The sequence below is a fragment of the Culicoides brevitarsis genome, chromosome 3, assembly GCF_036172545.1.
Source record: "Culicoides brevitarsis isolate CSIRO-B50_1 chromosome 3, AGI_CSIRO_Cbre_v1, whole genome shotgun sequence".
Taxonomy (NCBI): Eukaryota; Metazoa; Arthropoda; class Insecta; order Diptera; family Ceratopogonidae; genus Culicoides; species Culicoides brevitarsis.
Window position 1 is genome coordinate 34,390,185 of NC_087087.1, and position 26,649 is coordinate 34,416,833.

A 26,649-nucleotide genomic window follows, 5' to 3' on the forward strand; every position below is an offset into this window, starting at 1 on the left:
TTTTTTTATAAATTGTGAAAAATCGCGAGGATACCTAAAAAAATTAAAAAGAGGATTAATAGAGTTAATAAAAAAAGTGACTTGTGCAAAAAAAAAATAAAAAAAAAAAATATTTTAAAATAAAAAACTAAAATTTACAAGCACAAGTAAGTTTTTTTCGCAATATTTTACAATCTCCTTTAGATTTTCTGTGACAAACATCTAAAAATAAAAAAAAAACTTTTCATGAGAAAATTTTCAACTTCACTTGACTTCCTTCTCCAACTGCAAATAAACAGAAAATAAATAAATATACAGGTGACACAATAAAAAAAAATACAAAATAAATAAGATAAAAAGTTTATGACACATACTTTACTCCTAAACTATGCGATAAGAAGCAAAAATAACAGAAAAGGAAAATCTCAATTGAAAAATATTGCAAAAGTGTTTTCAGTGCACAAAATTTTCCAGATAAATTCATATTTAAAAAAAAGAACAAAACTTGGATAAATTGGAACGACTTATGATAGTTTTCGCAAATTTACGACGACAACTATGCGAGTTGTCACAAAGTTTGTAACAAAAAAAAATTTTTTTTTCAAAGGAGTTGCCTGGTTTTAATTCTGCGAAACTTTAAATTGAATCACGTCGAATAAAGAGATTAAATTTTTACATTCTATTGATTTCAGTTTTTCGTTCATTTAATATTGAAAACGTTTAAACAAATAATGTCCATCCAATTAAAAATTTATTTCTTCGATTGGAAAAGGAAATAAAATTGGATTAAATTTGTGGATTTGTCGTAAAATTACTTTTGCTGCTATTTTATTTTATTTTTTTGGCGTGAACATAAATTTTTAAAAGTGAGTGTTTGTGAAGTTTGTTGACAATTTTTTATATAGTAAGTGAAGTAACGTGAAATGGGAGAATAAAAGAAACATTAACAATGAAATCGTATTTACTTGAAAAGAATGATAAAAATAAGAAAAAAAAGTAATATGTGAGAAAAAAATTTAATTTCAGTTAAAGTTTTATTTTTTCAAATGGAAAATCTTATTTTTTGTTATTTATAAATAAAAAAAATTAAATTAATTTTAAATAAATAAATAAAAAAAATAAAATTTTTAAAAATAAATAAAAATAAAAAATAAATAAATTTAAAAATAAATAAAATAAATTAATTAAAAAATTTAATTAAAATAATATAAAAAAATAAAAAAATTAAAAAAAAATAAAAATAAATAAAATAATTTAATATTTCAATTTTAATAATAAATAAAATTTATTTGAAAAATAAATAAAATAAAAAAAAAAATAATTTTTAAATAAAAAATTAGATAAAGAAAATTAAATGAAAAATAACAAAAAAAATTAAATTATTAAAAAAAAGTTAAAATATTTTTTTTTTCAATATTAAAATAATAATTTTTATAAAAATATTTTAAATTATTTAAATATACAAAAATCAAAGTTGAAAAATACTTTTTTTTAAATTTTTAATTATTTTTTATTTGATTTTTAATAAATTTTTATTTAATTTTTTTATAGTTTTAAAAAATATAAAAAAATAATAATTTTTAAAAAATTAAATTAAATTAAAAATTAAATTACATTTTATTCAAAATATTTTTTTTCCAAATGTTAAATATTTTTTTTTAATTTTAAATAATTAAAATTAAAATAAAATTAAAATTTAAAAAATATGAAAAATTTAAATTTAAATTTTTTTTTTTAAATTTAATACAATTAATTTTCCCAAAATTTTAATCCTTTTATTATCTGTTCCGTTAACAACCTCAAAACAAAGGATTTAAAAAAATGTAAAATAAAATTTTTAACACAATAATAAATAAGCAAAAGGGCGTCAAAAGCACACATTAAATCAATTTCGGGTGTAAATAACATAAATTTTGTAAATCAATGTCATGTTCGTGTCACACACACGACACGTTACATTATCTCTTTTACTACAAATTTAAATTTCAACTTTGACAAAAGGAACTTTCTTGCGTTAATTTTGATTGAAATTTCTATTCAAAATGCTTTTTTAAAGGAAACGAGTCGCTTGATAAAAGGAAACTTGAATATTCAAGCTACTTTGCTCCGTAATGCGAGACAATAGCAACCCAAAGAAGATTTAAAAGTGTTCCTGTATCTTTTGTCATTTTCCGTAAGATGTTGAAAGTTTTCCTTTAGGCAACATGTATTTACGTCACATTTATTGTCATTTCCTTCTGTTCTAAGAATTTTCTCGTAAATTTCATAAAATATGTAAAATAATACAAGATTTGAGTTGTAATGTTTGTTAAATGTATGCAAATAATGGCCTTTCACCTCTTTCGACCATCGAGAGCGCGTTTGTTAAATAATAACAACCGAAGATGATTATTATCGCTCATAAAATGTATGTAATTTTCACATAAAAATTACTAAAATATTATTACATTAGACATTTGACTTTGTTCGTAAAATAAAAAAAATAAACGTTTAAACTTTATTTTATTAGTTAACGATTTAATGAATGTTTCAATTATTTTTATGAGCAATTTTTCGCTTGCATGCTGTGATCAGCGCGGTGTTAGAATGTTGTTACTTGTCGTCGTCATATGAAGGATTGGCCTTAATTTGAATGGACAAATTGCGCAACTTCAATCAAGGAGGTTTTGTTCTCAAGAAAAAATAAATTTATAAAAAAAAATAGCGAAAGTAGTCGTCTAAAGAACGATATACTATACCGCATTTCGATATTACATACTTACGCTTTTTTGTACTCCTCATTTTACAATTTCAATGTTAAAAAAATTAAAAAAAACTTTTGAAATTTCTTAAAAAATTTCACATTTTCGTACTCCTCATTTTAAATTTTATACTCCTCAAGAGTAAAATTTGTTTGGTTCAAAAAATTTTCACATTTGGTACTCCTCAAAATTTAGATACTCCTCAAAAAAATTTTCAATTTCTCAAATTTTCTCATTTATGTACTCCTCAATTTCATACTCCTCATTTTACAATTTCATACTCCTCATTTAAATTTTCCGATTTTTTCTTCGAAATGCGTTAAAAAATCTTGAAAAATATATAAAATTGCATTTTTATGAAAAATAAAAACATGATACTAATAATTCTAAGAAAAATCCTGAAGCACTTTATAATGCGATAGAGTGAAAGGATAAAATAATGTAGCTTCAATATGACGCCGCGTCGTCTTATTAGTTGTCGTTGCATCTTTATTATGTTTTATTTAAAGATGTTTCCATTAAAAACAAACATCGACGCCGCGCCGAGTGAAAGACGGCACCGTGCATTATTTTAACGAGGCAAGAAGAGAGATAAATTTTGTGTATTTTGATTATTATGATTATGCAAGTTTTATGCGCGCCGAAGTCGAAGTGTAGCTAAGGTTAGTTTTATTTATATAATTAAGTGTAGTCAAACTGTATAGTTTAGTTGATGATGAGCAATTTTTAATTAACTGTCATACGGAGAGGTTAGATGCATTTATCATCGGTACTTTTGCATCGTAGTAGTAGAAATTGAACGCGGAGATCATAGTTGATGGTAATTTCTATCGTAAATTTTTGATGAAGTACGGTGATAAATGATGAAAAATTGAGGTTTACTGTTAAGTTTGAGGATGATTTTAATGGATTTGAACTTTAAATGGTCTTTAAAAATATTTTTATTCAACTTTGGCTTTGGAATTTTGTTTTATATCCTAATTTGAGGTCATTTTGATATTGAGGAGTATGAAATTGAGAAATGAGAAGTACAAAAATGTGAAAATTTTCTTTTTTTAAAAAGATTTTTTTACAAATATTACAAATTTTAAGTCATTATTGCTTTGAGGAGTATAAATTTGTTGAATGAGGAGAACAAAAATGTGAAAATTTTCTTATTTTTGACAAATTTAAAAAAAAATAACAATTTTTAAGTAATTTTAGCTTTGAGGAGTATAAATTTGTTAAATGAGGAGTACAAAAATGAGAAAATTTGTACAATTTTAAAAGTTTTCCAATTTTTTTAAATTTTTATTTAAAACTTAACATTTTTAATGAAATCAAAATGATAAAATTTTCACTTTTTACGTCATAAAAGTTAAATTTTTAACCTTTTTTAAACCTTTAATGAAAAACAACTTAACATGTGGTTACAATGAATCACTTTTAGGTCATCTCCAACATGTTTTAATAATCATTCAGCGACCTAGGACCAAATTTTCGTCGCCTCAAGCGAAACATAATTCAACATAAATCATCATTGTGTGATGTCATGTTGATTCCCTTTATTGTTAAATAAAAAAAAAAGATAAAAAAAAACTTCACACTTAAAAAATGTGGAAAAATGTCAGTCCTCCAATTAGTAAAAAAAATGAAAATTTTTTATCCGTAATGCGTGACTAAATAAAAAAAAGCCACAAAAATGAATCTCCCACGCAATGAACCGCAGTAGTGCCAATTATTTCGAGTGTTCTTGAAAAATGTTTAAAATTCCATTAAATTCCTCTTCAGCAACGAAACAAAAAAATTTTGTGCCTCAAGACATGCCAATATTCAAAATTAATTATGTTAACATCATGCAATCGTTTAGTCGCGGTCTACTCATGTTGCGAGTTCACCTTCTTCTTTTTCTTCATTCGTCGAAAAAAAAAATTAAGAAAAAGAAAAAAATCTTTAGCATACATTTAATAATCATTGGTTATGTAAGGTCATCAACAATTTTTTTTTAAATGTGACTACTGAGAGTTTCATGACAATTTTTTTTTTCATCATCGCATCATCCAAGTGCAAATATATTAAAAATGTGTGTAAATAGCTGGCAAATGTAAATATTATTATTATAACGAAATGTATAACAAAATCTGTCAGTGCAAATATTTATTTATCATTTAGTGTGTGTTCGATTCGGAGTTGCACACAAATCTATTTGATGCAATAATTTGTCTTGCGATATTGATTTTACGTGTTAGTTGCGTACGGTTATGGGATAAAAATAACTGGCTATTTATTTTTATGATTAAAAATACACTGGCATCGCTATTATTTCATTTTATTGAATTAATCGCTGTATTTATGGGAAACACAAGCAACTGACGGGCAATCAAATGAATTAGAATATGTTTTCATTCGTTTGGTTTGAAATGCATTAGAATGGGGTCTGTCTGTGATTTTTATTTAATTTTTAATATTTTATAGAAATTTTTTAATAAAATTATAAAAAAATTAAAATGAGGAAAAAAATCGAATAAATTAAAATTTTCTTTAAAAAAAAATATTTTATTACATACCTAATTTTTTTTTTAAATTTTAATAATTTTTTTTAAATATTTTTTAAGTAAGTTAATTTCATTAAATAATTTGATAATTTGATGATTTGAATTATAAATTATTTAATTAAATAAATTTAAAGAACATTAAACATTTTCAATTTAATTAAAAATTTATTTGAAAAAACAAATTAAATTCATTAAAATTTTATTATAAATTTTATTATTTTTCTCTGTAAAATTAAAAATTTTGAAAAATTAAAAAATTTAATTTTAAAAATATAAAAAATATTTAAATATAAATTTAATTAAAAAAATTTCACAAAAATTTATTTAAAAAAAAAATAAATTTAATAAACAAAATATCAAAAAAATTATTTAAATATTGTATGTTATTTGTATTATTTTATTTAATTTATTTTTAATTTCATATATTTTTATATTGATGGTATTTTTATTTTTCGTAATTTTTACCATATAAAAAAAATTAATTTATTTTATATTTTGTTATTTTTTTTAATGAAAATTAAAAATTTTTAAATATTAAAAATTTAAATAAAAAAAATATATATTAAAAAAATTATTTTTTTTTATAGATTTTTTTTTAATTTCATAAAAATAATATTTTTGACGAAATAAATGAAACGTCAAGTATAAATTTACATTTAAATTAAAACATATTCAATTCCAGAGGCAATTGTTTAAATATTATTTTAAATAAAAATTATCAAAGTATTAATTAATATTAATTTTAAATGAAATTTATTTGTTTTTGCAATCTAAAATATTATTCTTTCAACATACAAAAATAATTAAAAAATAAATAAATATAAATTAATTAATTAACTTTAATAAATTTATTATTAAATAATTATAATAAATAAAAATAAAATGAAATAAATTTAAAAAAACAATTAATTTTTATTATTTTGACATTTTATGAAATTTCGTAAAAACTCGTAATAATAATTAATTTTAAATTTATTTTTTTTTATTTTGAATATCAAATTTGAAGAAAAAAAAACTTACATGAATAATTTCCGCTCTAAAATCATTTTTATAAAAATCCATGCACCATCTGCTTAATTCAAATTAATGTGCAACAATGTATCATCATCACCCCTCACTAACTCATCATTGAAACAACACTTGATCTCCTCACTTTTACGGCAACAACTCCTTTTGATTGAACTCTGACACATTGATCGTGAGATAACTATTCAGTCAGTTAATCAATTAAAATTTATTTCATCGTGTGACGTAAGAAGACGAACGACGCATCATAAAGAATTCAAATTTATTAAAACGTCAGTTGTTGCATGAATTAAATAAATTAATTTTTTTATGCAAGAATCAAGGAAATTAAAAATTTGCATGTAATTAACAATCGGAATGTCGGATGTCAAGCTTCGTTAAAGTCAAACAAGTGAAAGGATCTGAAAGTGAATAAATTCTATTAAGATCGAATCTTGAACGCAAACAAATGACTTGACATTAATTTTTTTTTTTAAATCCGCGAAAAAATCTCTCATTATTTTATTTAATAAGAGTAATAAAAATAACTAAATGCCAGACGATCGTGACCATTTCTTCCCATTTTTTGCTATTTTTATTGTTTTTTTTTAGCTTTTTTCCGTCATTTACGGATTCACAACGATGATTAATATCTTACGAAATAATATCAGCAAAAATGGCATTTCTACCTCTTTACTTTCGATTTCGTACGTTTCTCGCGCGCATTCAATCACTCCGCATTTTTTTTTATTACTCTTGATCAAGTGACCTAACAACAAGCAGACTATCATCATAAAAACGAGAAGAAATTTTTATGAATGATTATTATTATTAATGCGCGTCGAGTGGATAGGGAAACTGTAACAACAAACGAGAGAGCCACAGCACAATAAAGATCAATATCCGCAGGCTATAATTCAGAAATAAACATTTATTTAACACGATTCGTCCATATCGATGAGGTAAAAAGTGCTGAGTCACTTCGTTTATGGTTTATTTCATCAAAAGGCGCTCAAGTTGCTTTTTTTGATGAGAAATTTTTTATTTTTTTTATCTTCGCGACCAACAAATTGCCTCGATATTGTTACCCATAAATCTCGAGAGTGCTGCGAATGGAGGAAGAGAGACAACAAAAGCAAACAATTAATATATTTAAATTTTTTTCGAACAATAAATTAGAAAAAGATGCATCGCGTTGTTGGTGACAGGGTCGAAAATGCTTTTGACTTAAGGTTAAATAAATTTTACATTTTTTTATTTTAATTTATAATTTTTTTTAAAAAAATTTTAATTTATAAAATTTCTTAAAAAAAAATAATTTATAAAATTTCTTAAAAAATTTTAATTTATAAAATTTCTTAAAAAAAAATAATTTATAAAATTTCTTAAAAAATTTTAATTTATAAAATTTCTTAAAAAATTTAATTTATAAAATTTCTTAAAAAAATTTAATTTATAAAATTTCTTAAAAAATTTTAATTTATAAAATTTCTTAAAAGATTTTAATTAAAAATTTCTTAAAAAAATTTTAATTTATAAAATTTCTTAAAAAATTTTTATTTTTCATAAAATTTTAAAAAATTTTAATTTATAAAATTTCTTTAAAAATTTAATTTATAAAATTTCTTAAAAAATTTTAATTTACAAAATTTCTTAAAAAATTTTAATTTATAAAATTTCTTCAAAAATTTTAATTTATAAAATTTCTTCAAAAATTTTAATTTATAAAATTTCTTCAAAAACTTTAATTTATAAAATTTCTTCAAAAATTTTAATTTATAAAATTTCTTCAAAAATTTTAATTTATAAAATTTCTTAAAAAAATTTAAATTTTTGAGAAAATTTTTTAATAAAACTTGATTTTTTTTTTGAAAAATTTAAAAAAAAGTTAAAAAAAAAAATTTTTTAATTTTATACAAATATTATACAAATCTACTTTTAATTTTAGAGCAATTTTCGACCCTGATCGTTGATTCAAAAAAAAACTGATGAGAAATGCTTTCGTTCCGTAAATTGCCCTTTTTTGTGTGCATGCAGCTTGTCTTAATGGGCATTTCATTGAATGTGATGACACGTAATCCTCCTCTATTCATTATTATTACTGCAAATGTGCGACCATCGACACCTAATCCGCAGAAAAAAAGCAAAAAAAAAAATGTTATTTATTCCCAAATTAAAATCAAATTACGGACAACCGAAGTGAGAGTTTGTGGCATTGCGGCAATATTTAATTGAAATTCAACATTGAGTGCATTCTAATCAAAATACACGCATTTTGGGCGAAAGCGTTTAAATAAACATTCCATCGCCTCCGTCGTCGTTGTAATAATAATTGATTGCTGCGAGTCACTTTGATGGGCTATTAGTATTGTTACGCGAGGTAATTAATGAATATTTCACATGTGCGTCGTCCAAAATTACCTCATTCCAACAAATTTCGTTGCTCATTATTTTTTCATGTGTGTGGCTCGCAGTTTGAAGGACGCAAGATTTTCTCATGCTGATATAACGACGACGTGTTTTGTTATTGTTTGTGTCTACTTGGGGCATCTCTTCATTTCACAGTGATTATGTTTATTTATGTCTTTTGCTTTTTCTCTCTCTTCGCTCGTCGTTACGCACCTAAAAAAAATATGACAAAAATCACACCATTAATAAAATAATGGGCTTTGAAGTAATTTTGAGGTAGTCCGAACTTCTCTTTATCTCCCTTCGAATCATTTTTCAAGCGAAACAATGGGTCAATTCCACACAAGGAAGTGATTTGGAGAAGATTTTTTACATTTTTCAGACTTAGGAAGCACTTTCGTTAAATTAGTTGGAGACAAATCGTGCGTTTCCCGTTATGACGCGACATGTAAAATAACATATGATTGTAGTTTTGTGAGAAAATGAGACATATTAAGATTATTTTAAATTGATTTTATGTAAAATAAAAATTTTTATTTTTATTTATTGTTGAAAAAAAAAATTGTAAAAAATTTTTTATAACAAAAAAATAATTTTTTTAAATATAATTAAATATTTAAAAAATATTTAAAAAAAAAATAATTAAATTTTTTTTTTAAATTAATTTTTTAAAATTAATTTAAATTTAATTAATTAATTTTTTATTTTTTAAATTTTAAAAATCGAATAAAAAAAAATTAATTAAACAAAATTTTAAAAATTAATTTTTTTTAATTTTAATTAAATTAATTTTTTTATTTAAAAAATTAAAAAATAGAAAAAAATTTAAAAAAAAGTTTTTTTTTTATTAATTAATTTAATAAAAATAAAAAATTATAAATTCAAAAAAATTAATTTTTTTAATTTTATAAATTAAAAAAAAATTATTTTTTAAATTTTTAAAAATTTTTAATTAAAAAAAATTAAATTTTCTTTTTGTTAAAAATTAAAAAAAATTAAATAAAAAAAAATAATTTTTTATTAAATAAAAAAATTTTTAAAAGAAATATTTTTTTGTTATAATTTTTTATTTTCATTATTTTAATTCAAATTTTTAATTCCTTATTATTTGTCAATTAAATCTCTGAAGTAAAAAAAAATTTTTTTCACGAAGTTAATAATTTTCTCATAAAACCGCATTAAAAACACAAATTTTTCACGTCTTGTTAGTTAAATAATCGTAAAATGAGCCATGCGCGTGTAGGCGTAAGTGCGCAAAATAATAATTACTTTAATTACCTTTTTGTGTTGTTCACTTTTCATTCGTTTTTTTACTATTTTTTTGCCATTCTGATAACAATTTCGCAGATGAAACATTTTTTTTAACGATGTTTGTGTTTATTTACACCTGAACCCATCATTTTAAGTGCGAGTGGGTGTTTGTTGCTCGTCAACAATAATTTGTTTGGATTGGTAATCAAAGAGTTTACTCTCTCTATATAAATTTTTTTTAAAGATTTTTTTTTGAAAAGCACTTAATTACAAGTCGTTTCGTGGAATATGAATCGAACTTTGATTTACCTCGAATTTTTTCATACAAAAGAAAAACTTTTTCAATTATTTATTTCTTACCTTTTGACCGTTTTCTTTTTTTTTTGTCGCATTATTTCATATGAGACAAAAGAAAGTTTCTTCTCTTTTGTGAAAAAAAAATATTTTAAACCCTTTTCTGTCACAAAATGACGTCAATTTTTGATGAACAAAAGATTATAGGAAACAAAAAAATTTTTGTCAATTAAAAATTTTTTATCAAATATTTTTTAATTATTTTTTTTTCTTTTCAGCTCTGCCACATTTCATCCTCTTTTAGAAAATAGTTAAAAATCAATGGATCCCGTCTGAAATTCCGCAATATGACGACGAAGCTCCTGATACTCTTAACAACTTTACAAGTAAGTGAACTCTTTTTTTTAGAAATTTGATTCTCTTCGTTTTTCTGTGAAATTCGATGTTATCGCATGCTGTTTCGTCCTCACTCAATTTAATTCAATTCAATAATTGTGTTCGATCAATGATAACAACTCCGAGAAATTTATCCTTCAGCATGGTGTCAATGTTACGGCACGCCGGCGAAAGAACGAGAAAAATACATTCGAAACTGAAACGAGGTGAATGATGATTGTTTGTATGGCATGATGTTCAATTTCGTTCATTTTTGGCAATAAAATCAAGAATGAGAAGAGGATTGCTTTACATTTTGCACACAAAAATACTTCAAGGTGATTTGGATCAATAAATGGCTCGTTTGGAGAGGATGAAAGTGTGTGCATTTACAGGCAGTTATGTAATTTGAGGAGTTTTTGGAAGGCTTTCATGTCAAATTCAGATACAATAATAGCTTTCAAATGGGTTTTTGGACATGTTGTAGTTTGTAAATGGAGAAATATTGAAGAGGAATGAATATTTTTCATCACAAAAAATAATTTTTGGCCTAAAAATTAAAGAAATTACAGAAATTTTTATTGAAAGGATTTTTTTTCGATTTTTGGCTTAAAATTATTTAAAAAATTTTCACAAAGAAAAAAAGTAAAATTAAATTTCATTAAAAATCGAAATTAAATAAAAATAGAAAAAAAAATATATTTTTTTTTTTAATTAAATTAATTTTTCAATTATTTTTTTTAATATAAATTTAATTTTTTTAAATAAATTTTAATTAAAGTTTTTAAATAATTTTGATTTTAAAATTTAAATTTAAATAAACAATTAAAAAAAATAATTCAAATTTAATTTAATTTTCGATTTTAAGAAAATTTTAATTTTTTTTCTTTGGAAATATTTTTAAAAATTAAAATTAATAATAAATTGAATTTTTTAAAATTTAAATTTTTTATTATTTTTAAAATTATTTTTTTTTTTTTTAAATTTATTTTAAGCCTCAAAATAAAAGAAAATTAATTTAAAAAATTCATTTTTTTAAATTTTACTTTTTTTTCCTTTTGGGAAAACTTTTTGAATAGTTTTAAGCCAAAAACCGAAAAAAAAATTATGATAATTTTTGATAACATTTTTTATTTTTTTGATTAATTTAAGCCTTAAAATTTAATTTGAATTTATTTAAAAATTTTTGAAAAAATAAAAATTATTAAATTTAATTTTTTTTTAAATTAACTTAAATTTTCGCTTTTAAATGAAATTAAATTTTAATTTTTTACTTTTGGAAAATTAAAGAAATTTAATTTTAATGTAAAATTTTATTAAAATTCATTAAAATTAAAATTTTGAAAAAAAAATATTTTTACTATTTTTCCTTTTGAGAAAATTTTTTGAAAAATTTTAAGCCAAAAGTTAAAAAAAAATTTATGATAATATTTGATGAAATTTTTTGATTTTGATTTTTTGATGAAATACCAGTAGCTCATTTGTCAAACGCATCAAATAAATTACGGTCATCTAATAGATTCGTCTCTTTTTTATTACCGCTATTTATTACAATTTTGTATTTCTCACTAATATTTTGTAATATAATTTTGTTAAAAAAAAATTTAATGAGTACCATCAACCAGTAGATGCATCGCCGCAGTTCAACGAAACGCGCTGCAGATGATGATGATGACGAGAAATTTATTTACACAAAAAAATTGTCAAAAACAAGTTTTTGCGTGTAATATTTATTTATTTGTTTACTCGTTGTTCGTTCGTTCGTTCATAATAATAATAATAAAAAAAGGTGTAAAAAAATTATGACACATGTCGCGTTGCTTATGCAATGAAATTTTATTTACTTTTATGAAGTAGCATCAATTATGGACCAAGTGAGATTTTTTTTTAATCGTGAGGAGTGTCATGTACTTGACCAACAACGGAATTTCCCTTTAATATTCTCCATAATGCATGAAAAAGTTGTTGTCCTAATTTCCATATGTGACACACTCTCAGGTCATGAATACACAATTTGTCTTGATTTAAAGTGCGCTTGCAGGTATTGTAACCTACTTCTAAGAATAAAATATTTGCATTGAAAATGTTGCAGGCGAAGGTTGTTCACAACAGCAACACACCTGAGACATGAACTTTCAATTTCGCGACATTTTCGGCGTCTTTTTCGAGAATCGCGCATCAATTAGCAATCACACGTCGAGTTTTTAAAGCAATTTGCTACAATCTAAAACACTGCCGATGGGTACTTTGCTAACATTTTATTCAAATTTCGTGAGGAGCAGCCCCTTTTGAGAAAAATATTCGGCTTGCAATGATGAATCATGCGGCAACTCTGTTATTATAACTATAAATAAATGGTTATTACCATAAATTAAGGCATTTGTACGAGAAAGAGGCTTAAAAAGTACAACAACAGCTGCATCAGATCTTTAAGCGAAACTTTAAATTTTAATCATCTTTAAAAAATGCAAATTAAATTCTCTTTCAATACACTTTTTTTTTGCATGCAAAACCATGAAATTACATTAACAATCATCAGGCGCATCATCGGTAGGAAGAGTTATGTTATGTTGTATGGCGAGGAGTGAAAATTCCGAGAACTGATGAACCTGAAAAAAAATTAAAATAAATATTAAAAAAAATGTTTAAATATTATTTAAAAAAATATTAATTTTTTCAATTAATATAATTTTTTTTTAAGTTAAAAAAAATATTTTTAATAAATTGAATTTTATTTAAAATTAATATTATTCTAAATTATTAAAATAATTGAAAATTAATTTTAACAATAATTAATTAATAATTAATAATTTTTTAATTTTAATAATAATTAAAAATAATTTTAAAAAAATATTAAAATTTATTAAAATTGTTAATTATTATATTATTTAAAATTTATATTTTTTTTATTATTAAATTTAATTTTAAAAAATGATTTAATTTTAATTTATTTTTTTGAATAAAATTAATTAATTAAATAAATAATTAAATAATTTAATTTAAAAAAAAAAAAATTAATATAAATTAAATTATTTTTTTTTAATTTAAAAAAATATTTTTTTATTTTTTTTTAATTAACTTAACTTTTAAAGAAACTTAAAAAATTTGCTTCTATACAAAAAATTTTCAAACTTCAAATACAAAACCGAGAACCGGTTAATGAAAATCTTCGCTTAACGTGCATCTTTAGCGAATAGTAGTCATTTAAACGTAAAAGCATAAAATAAACAAAGAAGAAAAAGAAGTGAAGCACTTCGCTGGAGTAAAAGATTTATGCAAATAAATGTTTTTACGCTCTTTTCAGATTCACTTCATTTCAATTGAGTGTCTATCTTAGATCTACTACACATTTTTTGCCCTATCATCATCCTTTTGTCGTGGCGTGTAATTCAAGTGTGGCACCGAGGGTCATCTCATAAGGGCTCTTTTAACACTTTGAAGCCCTAAAAAACAAAAAAAATATTTTTAGTAAAAATATCAAATTTCTTTTTAAAAAAATTAAATTTGTTAAAATTTTTTTAGAACCTTCTTGCAAATCCATCCCTGATAAAAGTACTACAAACATGAATAGATTCAATCATCAATCTTTATTCGTCTTTTTAATTCATGCGATCGATACGGGCTGCTGCTGTGCGCTGACAACGAGACAAGATGAAGACGATGGAAAAAGAAGTGATTTAACCTCTGACCTCAATTTTTGTACTTGCTCGCAACTGGTCTGCGCAAACATCGATGCACCACGCAACAAGATCTGATATTTATTACGTTCTGTAAATGATAGAGCGGCGGCAACTCTTGCAACGAACGGAATTATAAATGCAAATAATTTATGTGTATATGGAAAATTTTGCGATATATTAGTGTATTTGCATGTGCTGTCGATGTGCAAAGTTGTAATTTACTGAAAAAGGAATAAATTTGCGAAAATTAGTTTTGTGTGGGAGGAATTTAAGTAAGCGCTTTTTAGTGTCAAAAGTTCATTTAATAACTTGATTTAACACTTGTTTGAATTTTTTTTAATAATTTCAAGGATTTATGAAAATATTATTCTATAAAATTTATTTTTTTTTTAATATTTTATTATGTAAATATTTTATTATGTAATATTTAAATAATTTTAAAATTAATTTTTTTTAAAATTTTTTAAATTTTAATTAATTTTATTTTTTTTTAAAATTTTTAAAAAAATTAAAATAAATTTTAAAAAAATTTAAAAAATGAAAATAATTTTTAAAAAATTAAAAAAAAATACCTAAAATGAAAAATTAATTTAATTAAATTAAATTAAATTTTAATTATTTAATTTAAAAAAATTAATAAAAAAAAAATTAAATTAAAAAAATTATTAAAAAATAAATAAAATTAATTTAAAATAAAAATTAATTAAATTAAAAAAAAATTAAAATTTTTATTTATCAAGAAATTATTTAAAAATATAAAAAAATACGAAAATAAATTAAAATTAATTAATCTAAAGAAAAAAATTTACCTCACACTTTAATTTTACAAAAAAAACTCGTCTTCCATAAAAACGCAATTTTTCAATAAAAAAAAATCAAAAGTATGCCATGCAAGATATCATAATAATTGCCCGCTTATTAGATAGACAAACTTATGTAACTCATAAATATTACATCGTTCATACGGATTATGGATTTTTTCGGCAGAAGCCACATATCTTCCTTTTTTATTTAATTTGCAGCTACAAGCATTCATTAAACAGATATATGTCGAAACATATATCAACTTTTTTTCTCGTTGTTGTTGTTGTTGTCCGAGACTGCGTGAGAAAACTCCACACTTGTGCCATTGTGTCGCATTTCTATCGCCCAAAGCCATAATTAATCCCACCAAAAATACGAGTTACAATAATTATCTTCGTCTTTTTTCTTTCTTTGGCGCGCGAGAGTGATGAACTCCAACATTAAACATGACTGACAGAGTAACACAGAAACACACATTTCTCCGCGTACTCGCAGCCAAAACTCGAAAAGCGAGTGCGAACAATAAATAACGACCGGCTCCATTTAAAAATCATGATAATAAATTTATGTGTGTTGTTATGCAATCTCACTTTTTGCTCATCTTTCTCTCGTTCGTCTCGTGTGTAGGCAGAAAAAAAACTTTTTTTTTATCGTCAAGTCTTCTTCATCTCCTGTTTCGCTTAAAAAATAGTATTTTTGTGTGTTTATACGTAATTATATTATTTTTCATATAAATAAACTTACGACGGGGACATACAATGACCTCGCGAATGGCCTGATGTAATAAGAAGAAGTACAGCACAAGCAACAAACTGAAAGAAGAAGAAGAAAGAGAGAGAAATTAAAATTGATTATCTTTTTGTCATGTCGTCTTATTTTATTAAAAATTACGGATTTTATGGGGGGACACCTTGTTTTGTCAGTTTTGTTGGTGTGGCTCGCTTGACGCACAATAAAGTTCCCAAAGATGGACATGCGGGTGTTGATGAAAACGAAAGTTTGTTATGTCATCTGCAAAAGTTGTCATTTTGTGAATTTTTTGTTCTTTGATGAAAATTCTGAAATTTAAAAATTTTTGTTTTATTTTTTTTTTCATAAGAAAATTTTTTTTTTCATAAAATTAAGATTTAATATTTTTTAATAATTTTCAAAAAAATTTTTAAAAAATATTTTTATTAAAAAAATTAAAATTAAATTATATTTTTTATAAAAAGAAATTTAATTTAAAAAAATTATAAAAATAAATTTAATTTAAATTTTAATAAATTAAATAAACAAAAATAAATTAAATTAAATTTAAAAAATTATTTAAAATATAAAAAAATACAAAAATAAAATAAAATTAATTAATTTAAAGAAAAAAATTAAATTTTTTTTTAAATATTTTTATTATTTTCATAAAATTTCTAAATAGAAAAAAAATTATGAAAATTGAAAAAAATCATAAAAATTCCATAAATTTATTTTTGAAGGTTTATTTGATTCATAATTAAAATTGATCAGAAATTCATAAATATAAAAAAAAACGTATGCTAAAATTAAAATTTTAAATACAAAAATTTTTGAATTGGATTAAATTCCAAAATATAAAAATTTAAAATTAAATAATTTTTGAAATGGAAAATATTAAAAAAAAAATTTGAAAATTTCTTAAAAAATTTTTTTTTGTAATTAATGACCTAAAATGATCTAAATATAATTTAAAAATAAAAAATAAAAAAAAAACGCCTTCATACAAGAAAATGTGTTAAGAGGACAATATTTTTGGTAAAATGTCACTTTTTAAGGAAATTTTCGCAATTCAGTTCATAAAACAAACCAAAAATTGATTTATGATAAAAAAAAGTCCTAAAATTATTTTTTTTGTAAATCTTACCGAACAAAAGTTTATTGAAACGTTAACTTCAACTCATCTTATCTCCGTAAAAGGGTAACATTCAAGGTTATTTATCCGTCATCCCACATCTTCTCCATTCATTCATTTGGATTGCATGCCAAACCGGTGCCCACTTCCGTTATCCAGACACTCTCTCTCTCACGTTAATGAAGAAAAGGAAGCGAGTTATGAATAAGTTATCACATCTTCTTCGGTGTGTGCGAATAGTTCAGTCATGTCCGTTTCACATGCATCATATTTGCTTTTTTAATATCTCGTATCGGCTCGAGACAAACAAATCTAACACACACATCACGTTTTTCGAATTTATGCATGACAAAAGGAGAAGTTGGCGGAGAAGAAGCATCCATTCAAGAGATAGAGGTAATCCCATGAGAAATTTATCGTAATAAAATTAAAGCATGTACAATAAATTTTCGTGTTTCCGAGTCTCGGAATTCGGATTAAAAAAGGATTTGAGATAAGCATAAATTGTACCGAGAGGTATTTTTTTTTAACAAATGACCTCAAATTATGCGGGAGACAGAGAGAAAAAGTTTTTGAACTTGAATTTGGCACATTGTCATGAATTTTCCTTCCCAGAAATTCTCGTTAGAATGCATCAAAGTTTTGCGTAACTTTAGCAACGAGACTTTTTTGTCATCATTTTGTGAAATTTAACACAAAATTATTAGCTTAGACATAAATTTACGTAAAATGGAGCATCTTTTGTGCTATAAAAAAGTCTCTTCCATTAAAGCTTTCATTTTTTATGCGGATAAAAGCGAAGATGACACACGCAACAAGTAAGCGAACAAATAAACGTTCGAGATATAAAACGAAATGAAATTAATTTCGTTTGCGTCTAATGATGTGTTAAAGTGAGAATGTGTCCTGACCTAATTTCGCTTGTTTGTTTGAATTTCGAAGATTGGTCGTCACAGGTAATAAATTTAATTAAAATTTTTATTAATTTTTTTTTTTTGAAATAAAATTTTTTAAGATTTTTTTTTTTTTTTTTGAAAAATTAAAAAAATTAAATAAAAAATTAAAATAAAAAATTTAAATATTTTTATTATTTTCGTAAAATTAAATTTTTTTTAAAAAATTAATTTAGAAAAAATAAATTAAAAAAATAATTAATTAATTAAATTAATTGAAAATTTCATTAATTATAGAGAAGATTTTTTTTCTGTAATTTTTTTATAACTGTCACAAAATTTTGAAAATTAATTATAATAAAGGAAATTTTTATTATGAAAGACCATTTGATGGTTTTTAAGCTTGAAATTGATCAAAAAGCATACAAAAGTGCTTTGGATGCCTTTCTGATGGTTCTTAAGCTTGAAAATTGAAAAATAAAAAATACGTAAAAAATACGTAATTTTCCTTTTGAGAGCCCATTTGATAATTTTTAAGCTTGAAATTGATCAAAAATTATGAAAAATGCCTTTGGATGGTTCTTCATCTTGAAAATTCAAATTTCTTATCGCAGGTAATTGAACGAATAATGACACCCCAAAATCCCATAAAACACAAATTTATTTGCTTTTGTGTGTTAAATCGTCGACAATTAATGTCCCGTCGCGTAAAAAGTTAAGTAAGTCAAGTATATGATTACGAAAGTAATTTTTAAGAGTAACAGCAAGAAACATCTTCATCTTTGAAGCGCCGCATGTAAAAGTGCAGTTAATTAACTGACTTATAAAACAGCGCATTTAATTACGTCTTTAGAAAGTAATTTTTGATTATCAAAAAAAAAATGGTGTCGTTGCAATTTTCACATCGTCGAACGAGTTAGAGTCCCCATGAAGAGTGCCCATGATTGATTTCGTCGACAACAGTTATTAATCAAAATGAATGTGATTTCCTTTTCTTCTGACAATTTTTGTCGTCGTCGTCGTTAATACCTTTAACCCGAAGAAGATTGAATATTGTGGCTTTTTTCATGTTGTAATAACGTCCGTGATGTAATGCGCGATGAAAAAATTGACCTGAACACATAAATCATTTACAAAGGTCAGATGTCAGATTTCTTCCTTGCCATTTTTGGCGTTGACTTAAACGACACAAAGTTACTTTTTGTCAGAATCTGTTTCCATATGTTAGATTTTTTTGTCGCGCGTTACTTTTTCTTATCAGAAAAGAGCTTTTTTGCTATAAATTTTGAAGCTTTTAAATGTCATGCGCGGAAATTTTTGTTTTTTGAAAAGAGAATTCGTTTTAATTTTTTTATTTTCTTTTTTTTTCAGATAATTTTCATCAATGCTCAACTCTTCAATCAAAATCGCAATGCTGTAGCGCTTTCCGGTAGAAATTCTGCGAATGCCATATCACGTGGTCATACTCACATCGTCGAAATCGATGTAAAATGTGAGCCCAAAGGAATGATTGTTTCCATCGAGTTCGAAGAACCCTTCGATGGCATTGTCTACAGTCGCGGTTACTTCAACGATCCGAAATGTCGGTATGTCAAGGCTGGCGGTAGAAGTAACTCATACACGTTCAATGTGCCATACAATGGTTGCGGCAGTAAACCATCGTGTGCGGTTTGCGATTCCGTAGACAACGTCTTGATCATCCAATCGGATGAAGAAGTACAAGAAACATGGGATACCGCACGTCGCATCACTTGTTCAAACTCCGAACAACAAGAGAAGCGAATTCTCTTCAAGCCATTTGTCGTTGACAATTTAGAGGTTATCGATGTACCCACGCAAAATGGCGGCGTCAAATGTTGGATGGATGTTATGCGGGGACAATATCCGAGTGTTTCTCCCATCACGGATATCATCAAGATTGGCGAAACTTTGAGCATTCTCGTGTTTTTGCGCGATGAACGTCGCGAATACGATATCATAGTGCGGGATTGTTATGCCTTTGATGATGCGGATTATGATGCTGCGACAACAGGACGCATTCAGTTATCCGACAAATATGGATGTACGAGAAAACCAAAGTTGTTTGGAGCATGGGGAAGATCAACGAATACAGGAGATACGGGAGCCACGTTGATTTTGCATAATAATATCAATGCGTTCAAGTTCCCTGATAAGACTCAAGTTTTTCTTAAATGTGATATTGAAGTTTGTCGCGGAGGATGTGAGATCCCAATTTGTGATGAAACTAAACAAATTACGACGCAATCGCCTCAAACAACTCGTCGACCAATTACAACGACAAGAATTCCCATTACAACGACGTATCAAACGAGTAGAAGACCTGTTCCGACAACTACTCAAAGACCTTCCTGTCCTTCAGGATTGATTCTTTTACCTAACGGACAGTGCGGATGTCGACAAGGATTGATTCTTCAAAACAATCAATGTGTTTATCAAACGACTCAACGCCCTGTTCCGACAACTACTCAAAGACCTTCCTGTCCTTCAGGATTGATTCTTTTACCTAACGGGCAGTGCGGATGCAGACAAGGATTGATTCTTCAAAACAATCAATGTGTTTATCAAACGACTCAACGCCCTGTTCCGACAACTACTCAAAGACCTTCCTGTCCTTCAGGATTGATTCTTTTACCTAACGGGCAGTGCGGATGCAGACAAGGATTGATTCTTCAAAACAATCAATGTGTTTATCAAACGACTGAACGCCCTGCTCCAAAAACAACAAAAAGACCTGCTCCTCAGCCTACAGTTTCAACTGAAGGTCCGACATATTTGCCTCCTGATTCAACATACAGACCTACGAGACCTCCGCCAACGCCATCAACTTCGCCGAATCTTCCTCGTTGTTATCCAGGCAGTACAGATCCTCGTTGCCCGACAAAACCAACGCCAGGTCCTCTTGTTTGTACAGATGGGCAAATTTTGATACCCGAAACAGGAAGATGCGGATGCCCTCCGGGTTTGAAATTGCAAAATGGGCGTTGTCAATGCCCTAATGGTTTGTTATTGTTGTCAGATGGAACGTGTGGTTGTCGAAATGGACAAAAACCTAATGCTGATGGTTCATGCGGAAGAATTACAACGCCAAAACCAAGCATTAGACCAACAACTCAAAGACCAACGTATCCGTCAACGACGTTTGCACCGATTTCGTGTGCTTTTGGTTTACAACCAAATGAAAGAGGAGAATGCGTTTGTCGAGATGGAAGGCCTCCAAATTCAAATGGTTCGTGTGAACGTATTACGAGACCTCCGCCAACTTTACCGCCATCAACGAGACCTCCAATTACAGTTGCTCCATGCCCATCGGGTCTCGTAAGAAGTCCTAATGGTAATTGCGTTTGTAGAGATCGTGGATTTATTTATGAAAATGGAAGATGTATTCCGCCGCCAACTCCTCCTCAAGATTGTCCTTTTGGATTGATCTTGAATGCAAGAGGTACTTAAACTTCGTTTTCTCCAATTAGATATTACTTATTTGAAATAATAATTTATTTCTAAAAAATTTTATCTTTCAGGTGACTGTGTTTGTGCAAATGATGGAAGAATACCAAATTTTGACGGATCATGTGAAAGAGCTCTTCCGACAACTACAAGACAACCAATTCCAACAACATTGGCGCCTTGTCCTACAGGATTAATTCGAGATAATCGTGGTAATTGTGTTTGTACACGTGGATTAGTTTTACAAAATGGAAGATGCGTTCCTCCATCAACTGTTGCTCCAACTACGCAATCTCCTCCAAGATGTTATCCCGGATCAACTGGTAATTTTATTTCATGTTTTGTTTGTACTGTGATTTACATTCACTAATTTCTATTCAATCAATACAGATCCTCGATGTCCCAAACCAACAACAACTACAGGAAGACCATTCACAATTATTCCTGCATGCGAACAAGATAAGATTCTTACTTCTGATGGAGAATGCATTTGCCCGCGTGGGCTTATAGAAGATCAATTTGGTCGATGTGTATCAATAGGTCGAACAACAACACAAGGTCCGACATATTTACCTCCTGTTACATGCCCGCCTACATTCATTTTGGATAAACGATCAAATCAATGTGTATGTCAACCTCCATTAGTGCAACAAGGAAGTCGATGTGTTGCTGTAACAACTCCAAGACCAATTATTACGACGACACAAAAATCATGTGCTCCGCCTTTAGTATTGGATAGCTTTGGAAGAAATTGTGTTTGTCCGATTCCCGGGCAATACTTCAGCAATGGACAATGTTTTTCTCCAACGACGAGACCTCCAATTACAACAACTAGCAGACCTTCTTGTCCTTCAGGATTAATTCTTCTTCCTAACGGGCAGTGCGGATGTCGACAAGGATTAATTCTTCAAAACAATCAATGTGTTTCTCCAACGACGAGACCTCCAATTACAACAACTGCAAGACCTTCTTGTCCTTCAGGATTAATTCTTCTTCCTAACGGGCAGTGCGGATGTCGACAAGGATTGATTCTTCAAAACAATCAATGTGTTTATCAAACGACGAGACCTCCAATTACAACAACTTCAAGACCTTCTTGTCCTTCAGGATTAATTCTTCTTCCTAACGGGCAGTGCGGATGCAGACAAGGATTGATTCTTCAAAACAATCAATGTGTTTCTCCAACGACGAGACCTCCAATAATAACAACTACAAGACCTTCTTGTCCTTCAGGATTAATTCTTCTTCCTAACGGGCAGTGCGGATGCAGACAAGGATTGATTCTTCAAAACAATCAATGTGTTTCTCCAACGACGAGACCTCCAATTACAACAACTGCAAGACCTTCTTGTCCTTCAGGATTAATTCTTCTTCCTAACGGGCAGTGCGGATGCAGACAAGGATTGATTCTTCAAAACAATCAATGTGTTTCTCCAACGACGAGACCTCCAATAATAACAACTACAAGACCTTCTTGTCCTTCAGGATTAATTCTTCTTCCTAACGGGCAGTGCGGATGTCGACAAGGATTGATTCTTCAAAACAATCAATGTGTTTCTCCAACGACGAGACCTCCAATTATAACAACTACAAGACCTTCCTGCCCATTTGGATTGATTCTTTTACCCAATGGTCAATGCGGATGTCAAAATGGACAAATTTTAGTTAACAATCGTTGCGAAACAGCTATTCAGACTTCAACAAAGGGACCAGAATATCTACCTCCTTTTAATCCATCTACAACATTTAGACCACAAAATCAATGCGGTTCGGGACAAATTCTTCTTCCAAATGGTCAGTGTAGTAAACCTGTAACAACTCAAAGACCTCCAAATTGTTATCCTGGAAATACAGGTAAAATTTAACATGTTTTTACTGAATTTCATTTTAAAAAAAGTTAAAAGTTTTAAAATACAAGTTTTTAAAACCTTAAGCCCTGATTTTTTAAAAAGTCAAATATATTTTGCTTTTAGAGCAAAATTTTTAATTTGTTTATTTATCTTTGTTCTTCTTTTTTAGATCCCAGATGCCCTCAAACGCCAACTACTCGACCTCCGCCATCATGTCCTCCAACTTTTATCATTGATACACGTACAGGACAATGTGTTTGTCAACCTCCATTAGTGCAACAAGGAAATCGATGTGTTGCTGTAACAACTCCAAGACCAATTATTACAACAACTCCAAAATCATGTTCTCCTCCATTGATTTTGGATAGTTTTGGAAGAAACTGTGTTTGCCCGATTCCCGGGCAATACTTCAGCAATGGACAATGTCTTTCTCCAACGACGAGACCTCCAATTATAACAACTCAAAGACCTTCCTGCCCATCTGGATTGATTCTTTTACCTAACGGGCAGTGCAGACTTCAAAACAATTGTTTATCAAACGACTCAACGCCCTGTTCCGACAACAACTCAAAGTTCTGTCCTTCTCTTTTACCTAACGGGCAGTGCGGATGCAGACAAGGATTGATTCTTCAAAACAATCAATGTGTTTATAACGACTCAACGCCCAACAACTCAAAGACCTTCCTGTCCTTCAGGATTGATTCTTTTACCTAACGGACAGTGCGGATGCAGACAAGGATTGATTCTTCAAAACAATGAATGTGTTTATCCAACGACTCAACGCCCAACAACTCAAAGACCTTCCTGTCCTTCAGGATTGATTCTTTTACCTAACGGGCAGTGCGGATGCAGACAAGGATTGATTCTTCAAAACAATGAATGTGTTTATCCAACGACTCAACGCCCAACAACTCAAAGACCTTCCTGTCCTTCAGGATTGATTCTTTTACCTAACGGGCAGTGCGGATGCAGACAAGGATTGATTCTTCAAAACAATCAATGTGTTTATCCAACGACTCAACGCCCAACAACTCAAAGACCTTCCTGTCCTTCAGGATTGATTCTTTTACCTAACGGACAGTGCGGATGCAGACAAGGATTGATTCTTCAAAACAATCAATGTGTTTATCAAACGACTCAACGCCCTGTTCCGACAACTACTCAAAGGCCTTCGTGTCCTTCAGGATTGATTCTTTTACCTAACGGGCAGTGCGGATGCAGACAAGGATTGATTCTTCAAAACAATCAATGTGTTTATCCAACGACTCAACGCCCAACAACTCAAAGACCTTCCTGTCCTTCAGGATTGATTCTTTTACCTAACGGGCAGTGCGGATGCAGACAAGGATTGATTCTTCAAAACAATCAATGTGTTTATCCAACGACTCAACGCCCAACAACTCAAAGACCTTCTTGTCCTTCAGGATTGATTCTTTTACCTAATGGTCAGTGCGGATGTCAACAAGGTTTGATTTTACAAAACAATCGTTGTGTTTCAGCAATTCAAACTTCAACAAAAGCTCCTGAATATCTTCCCCCATATAATCCAACAACTTCTCGACCCATCATTACGACACAAAAATCATGTGCTCCGCCTTTAGTTTTGGATAGCTTTGGAAGAAATTGTGTTTGCCCAATTCCCGGGCAATACTTCAGCAATGGTCAATGTTTTTCTCCAACGACGAGACCTCCAATTACATCAACTACAAGACCTTCTTGTCCTTCAGGATTGATTCTTTTACCTAACGGACAGTGCGGATGCAGACAAGGATTGATTCTTCAAAACAATGAATGTGTTTATCCAACGACTCAACGCCCAACAACTCAAAGACCTTCCTGTCCTTCAGGATTGATTCTTTTACCTAACGGACAGTGCGGATGCAGACAAGGATTGATTCTTCAAAACAATCAATGTGTTTATCCAACGACTCAACGCCCAACAACTCAAAGACCTTCCTGTCCTTCAGGATTGATTCTTTTACCTAACGGACAGTGCGGATGCAGACAAGGATTGATTCTTCAAAACAATCAATGTGTTTATCAAACGACTCAACGCCCTGTTCCGACAACTACTCAAAGACCTTCCTGTCCTTCAGGATTGATTCTTTTACCTAACGGGCAGTGCGGATGCAGACAAGGATTGATTCTTCAAAACAATCAATGTGTTTATCCAACGACTCAACGCCCAACAACTCAAAGACCTTCTTGTCCTTCAGGATTGATTCTTTTACCTAATGGTCAGTGCGGATGTCAACAAGGTTTGATTTTACAAAACAATCGTTGTGTTTCAGCAATTCAAACTTCAACAAAAGCTCCTGAATATCTTCCCCCATATAATCCAACAACTTCACGACCCATCATTACGACACAAAAATCATGTGCTCCGCCTTTAGTTTTGGATAGCTTTGGAAGAAATTGTGTTTGCCCAATTCCCGGTCAATACTTCAGCAATGGACAGTGTCTTTCTCCAACGACGAGACCTCCAATTACAACAACTACAAGACCTTCCTGTCCTTCAGGATTGATTCTTTTACCTAACGGGCAGTGCGGATGCAGACAAGGATTGATTCTTCAAAACAATCAATGTGTTTATCAAACGACTCAACGCCCTGTTCCGACAACTACTCAAAGACCTTCCTGTCCTTCAGGATTGATTCTTTTACCTAACGGGCAGTGCGGATGCAGACAAGGATTGATTCTTCAAAACAATCAATGTGTTTATCAAACGACTCAACGCCCTGTTCCGACAACTACTCAAAGACCTTCCTGTCCTTCAGGATTGATTCTTTTACCTAACGGGCAATGCGGATGTCGTCAAGGTCAAGTATTAGTTAATAACAACAGATGTGAATATCCAACAACGCCTCGTCCCACGTATCCTTCAACTACATTTGTGCCATCTACGCCAAGCCCATGCTATCCAGGTTCTCCTGATCCCCGATGCCCTCAATCTGACAAACCTACATTTGCCGGTCCAACATATCTACCCCCATTACTGCCCTCTGCTTCTGCTCGTCAAGGCAGAACGCTCTTCAACAACGAAATTATCCAAGACATTAACGCAATGTTGGAACATAGTGCTCCTGATTTCAATGAAATCGTATCTAGATTAGATGACTCACAAACCAGATTTAAGCGATCCATTGACACTGACGGAGAACCCAAGGAAATTATCTCGCTGACACTTAGTTTCAAGGGATATCAAACAGAATAGAAAGAACAATTACTTCTTTTAGATAATACTCATAAGACGAGACATTAGCATTTGGCACAGTATTAAATTAATTCAGTATATCGTAAGGCCATTTTGATGAACAACTAAAAATATTCCAAAGCAATACTTTCATAACTTTTGCTTCCAAGGATCAAAATTATAAAACTGCAAAAGAAAGTGATGAACAAGAATACTCAAAAAAAAAAATTTTTTTATAAATGAAATTTCAAAATAGTTTAAGAAAATATGTATTAAAAAAATAAATGAATAAAAAAATATTAAAACAAACTT

At 28.0% G+C, this 26,649-nt stretch overlaps 1 protein-coding gene across 1 annotated transcript; it reads left to right on the forward strand.

The window, feature by feature from the left end:
- Positions 1-26,564, forward strand: LOC134835551 (zonadhesin). Its single transcript, XM_063850431.1, has 7 exons — positions 1-146; positions 10,492-10,599; positions 19,201-21,289; positions 21,369-21,617; positions 21,685-23,148; positions 23,314-23,716; positions 23,823-26,564. Exons 2-7 carry the CDS (start codon positions 10,561-10,563, stop codon positions 26,356-26,358), a joined length of 6,780 nt encoding a protein of 2,259 aa, XP_063706501.1. The 5' UTR covers positions 1-146; positions 10,492-10,560; the 3' UTR covers positions 26,359-26,564.
- The last annotated feature ends 85 nt before the right edge of the window (positions 26,565-26,649 follow it).

What these genes read in the sequence shown, in the direction of transcription:
- LOC134835551 (XM_063850431.1), top strand. Translation starts at nt 10,561, where the DNA reads ATGACGACGAAGCTCCTGATACTCTTAACAACTTTACAA. An exon ending in ATTGATCTTGAATGCAAGAG is followed by an intron (nt 21,290 to 21,368) that starts GTACTTAAACTT and finishes TTTATCTTTCAG; the next exon opens with GTGACTGTGTTTGTGCAAAT. An exon ending in ATGTTATCCCGGATCAACTG is followed by an intron (nt 21,618 to 21,684) that starts GTAATTTTATTT and finishes CAATCAATACAG; the next exon opens with ATCCTCGATGTCCCAAACCA.